Genomic DNA, 3,082 nt, shown 5'->3' on the forward strand with positions numbered 1-3,082 from the left:
CTATTCTCAAAATTGAGCTATCATTGGTATCAGAGCTCTGTCCGATCTGAGCTCCGGTGACCAGCTGCAATTTCCATTGATTCCATTATCGATTTTCCGCTTCGTTCAATTCCTGTGGATTAATCATTGATTCGATTAATTCGCCTTCAATTTCATCCGTTCATTTCTGATTCATTGAAATCGATTGTTCCGATTTCAATATTTTGATTAGTAGCAATGACAAACACTCGTCAACAAGAAATGGAGAGATTTGAGAAAACCCTAAAAGAGCATGGGCAGTGGATTCAAAATTCACAGGCAATTCATGAAGATAATCAAGCTGCAATAGCTCAATTGAATCTACAATTGCAATCAATGTTTGAAAACTTGAAGAACCAATTGGATGAATTCCAAGGTAGAACCATTCAAAATTCAGTTCAAGAACCTCGATTAGCAAGATTGGGCCGTTTGGATTTTCCAAAGTTTAATGGTGAAGATGTCGATGGATGGATATACAAATGTAATCACTTTTTTCTGGTAGATAAGACCCCGGAACAATCAAAGGTACAATTTGCAATAGTGAATTTGGAAGGATTGGCTTTAAGATGGCATCAAGGGTTCGTTGCAAGTCAAGATAGGCCAATAGAAGCGATTCCTTGGGCTGATTATGTTAGATCTATTACAGCAAGATTCTCTGATAATTTGTGGGAAGATGCAATGGAAGAGATCAAAAATTTGCAGCAAACGGGTTCATTAAGTGATTACTGTAATGCTTTTGACAATTTGATGACAAAAGTGGTATTATCTAAAGAATATACGGCTAGCTTGTTTGTGGGAGGTTTAAAACCAGAGATAAGGTGTTTAGTTAAGGTTTTTAGACCAAGAACCTTAAGGGAGGCATATGCTATGGCAAAACAGCAGGATAATGTTCATACAACTTTGTTTGGAACCAAGAAGGTTGGGTCTTCTTTAAGTAGTCATTCTGCTAATACAAGCAGTTTTACACCAAGAAATTCCACTGTAAGTGCTACACTGCCTACTCCTCCAAATAAGTCATTAAAAACTGTTAGAAGGTTATCCACTAAAGAAGCAGATGAAAAAAGGGCTAGGGGAGAGTGTTTCTTTTGCCCTGAAAAATACTCTGCTACTCACAAGTGTAAAAATAGGCAGTTATTTGTTATTGAAATTTTAGATGATGATAACTGTGAAGGGGATGAGGAACAAGTGGAAATAGTAGATGTTGAACGACAGCAGTTAGAAAGTGTTATACGACCTCATATTTCAATTCATGCTATCAGTGGAATCCCTTCTTATTCCACTATGAGGGTCATAGGTTACATTGGCACTAGGAAACTGCACATCTTGATAGATTCTGGGTCAACACATAACTTCATTAATGAGAGATTATCCATAAAGTTGCAGGGCAGCACCTGTGCAGTACCTTCTATGAGGGTAACAGTAGCTAATGGTCACCCCATCTGTTGTGGGCAAATCTGTAAGAAATTTAAGTGGATGATGCAGGGTAGTTGGTTTGAAGCTGACATGTATTTGATTCCTTTGGAAAGCTATGACATGGTCTTAGGCATACAATGGTTATCAGCATTGGGAGATATTGTGTGGAATTTTAAAAACTTAGGCATGGAATTCCAGTTTAATGGTATTAAACAGGTCTTGAAAGGGATAACCAATAGTGGAGTGAGTCTATGTTCTGTAGAGAAAATGGATCAAATGTTGGGCCATCCTGATCAATTGATTGAATCTCAAATGTTCAGCCTCCAGTTGTTAACTGTTGAAGGCCAATCTGTGCATAGTTCTCAGGTGTCTAATGTAATTGTTGACCCTAGGATTGCTAAGTTGCTAAAGCAATTTGAGGATGTTTTTCAAGAGCCTAAATCATTACCTCCAACTAGGGATTGTACCATACAATTCTTTTGAAAGATGAGAATAAGATCATTAATTTGAAATCTTACAGATATCAGACTCTTCAAAAAGATGTCATTGAAAAAATGACAAATGAAATGTTGGAAACTGGTGTGATAAGGAATAGTCATAGTTCTTTTGCTGCACCAGTAGTGTTGGTCAAGAAAAAGGATGGCAGTTGGAGGATGTGTGTAGACTACAGACAACTGAATGAAGCTACAATCAAGAACAGTTTTCCAATCCCTTTAATTGATGAGTTGCTTGAAGAATTACAAGGGGCAACTGTGTTTTCCAAGTTGGACTTGAGGTCTGGTTATCACCAGGTCAGGATGCATCCAAATCACATTTATAAAACTGCTTTTAGGACCCATCAGGGCCTATTTGAGTTTTTGGTCATGCCCTTTGGGCTAACCAATGCACCTGCTACTTTTCAATCACTGATGAATCAGACTTTTAAGAAGTTTTTGAGGAAGTTTGTGTTAGTATTTTTTGATGATATTCTGATCTACAGTTCAGATTTGAATCAGCATATCAGTCATCTTCAGGCAGTATTGGAAGTTTTCAGGCAAAAGCAATTGTTTGCTAAGAAGTCAAAGTGTTGTTTTGTTGGTCAACAGGTTGAGTATTTGGGTCATATCATCACTAGAGATGGAGTAGGTACTGATCCTTCAAAAATTGAAGCTGTGGTTAGCTGGCCTGTTCCTACCACAGTTAAACAGTTGAGAGGATTTCTTGGACTAGCAGGGTATTATAGGAAATTTATCAGGTCTTTTGCTGTGATTGCAAAGCCTTTAACTGAGTTGCTAAAAAAGGAGTCCTTTAAATGGAATGAGTTGGCTCAACAGGCCTTTGAGCAGCTTAAATTGGCTTTATGTGAAGCCCCAGTATTGGCTTTGCCTGATTTGAATAAACCCTTCATTGTAGAGACAGATGCATCATCAAAGGGCATTGGGGCTGTCTTATTACAAGAGGATCATCCTTTGGCTTTCTTAAGTAAGGCTCTCTCTCCTAGACAATTGACCTTGTCAGTCTATGAGAAAGAATTGTTAGCTATCTTATTGGCTATCAAACAATGGCACTATTACCTGATTTCAAAACCTTTTATCATAAAAACTGACCAAAAGAGTTTGAAGCACTTGTTGACACAAAAAATCACCACACCCTTACAACATTCATGGTTATC

General features: G+C 37.8%; 1 protein-coding gene across 1 annotated transcript; it reads left to right on the forward strand.

The window, feature by feature from the left end:
* Positions 1–216: 216 nt before the first annotated feature.
* Positions 217–1,914, forward strand: LOC110919665. The gene has a single exon (XM_022163927.1). The coding sequence runs from the start codon at positions 217–219 to the stop codon at positions 1,912–1,914; it is 1,698 nt and encodes a 565-aa protein (XP_022019619.1).
* Positions 1,915–3,082: the final 1,168 nt, after the last annotated feature.

The sequence above is a fragment of the Helianthus annuus genome, chromosome 16 (assembly GCF_002127325.2).
Source record: "Helianthus annuus cultivar XRQ/B chromosome 16, HanXRQr2.0-SUNRISE, whole genome shotgun sequence".
Classification (NCBI taxonomy): Eukaryota; Viridiplantae; Streptophyta; class Magnoliopsida; order Asterales; family Asteraceae; genus Helianthus; species Helianthus annuus.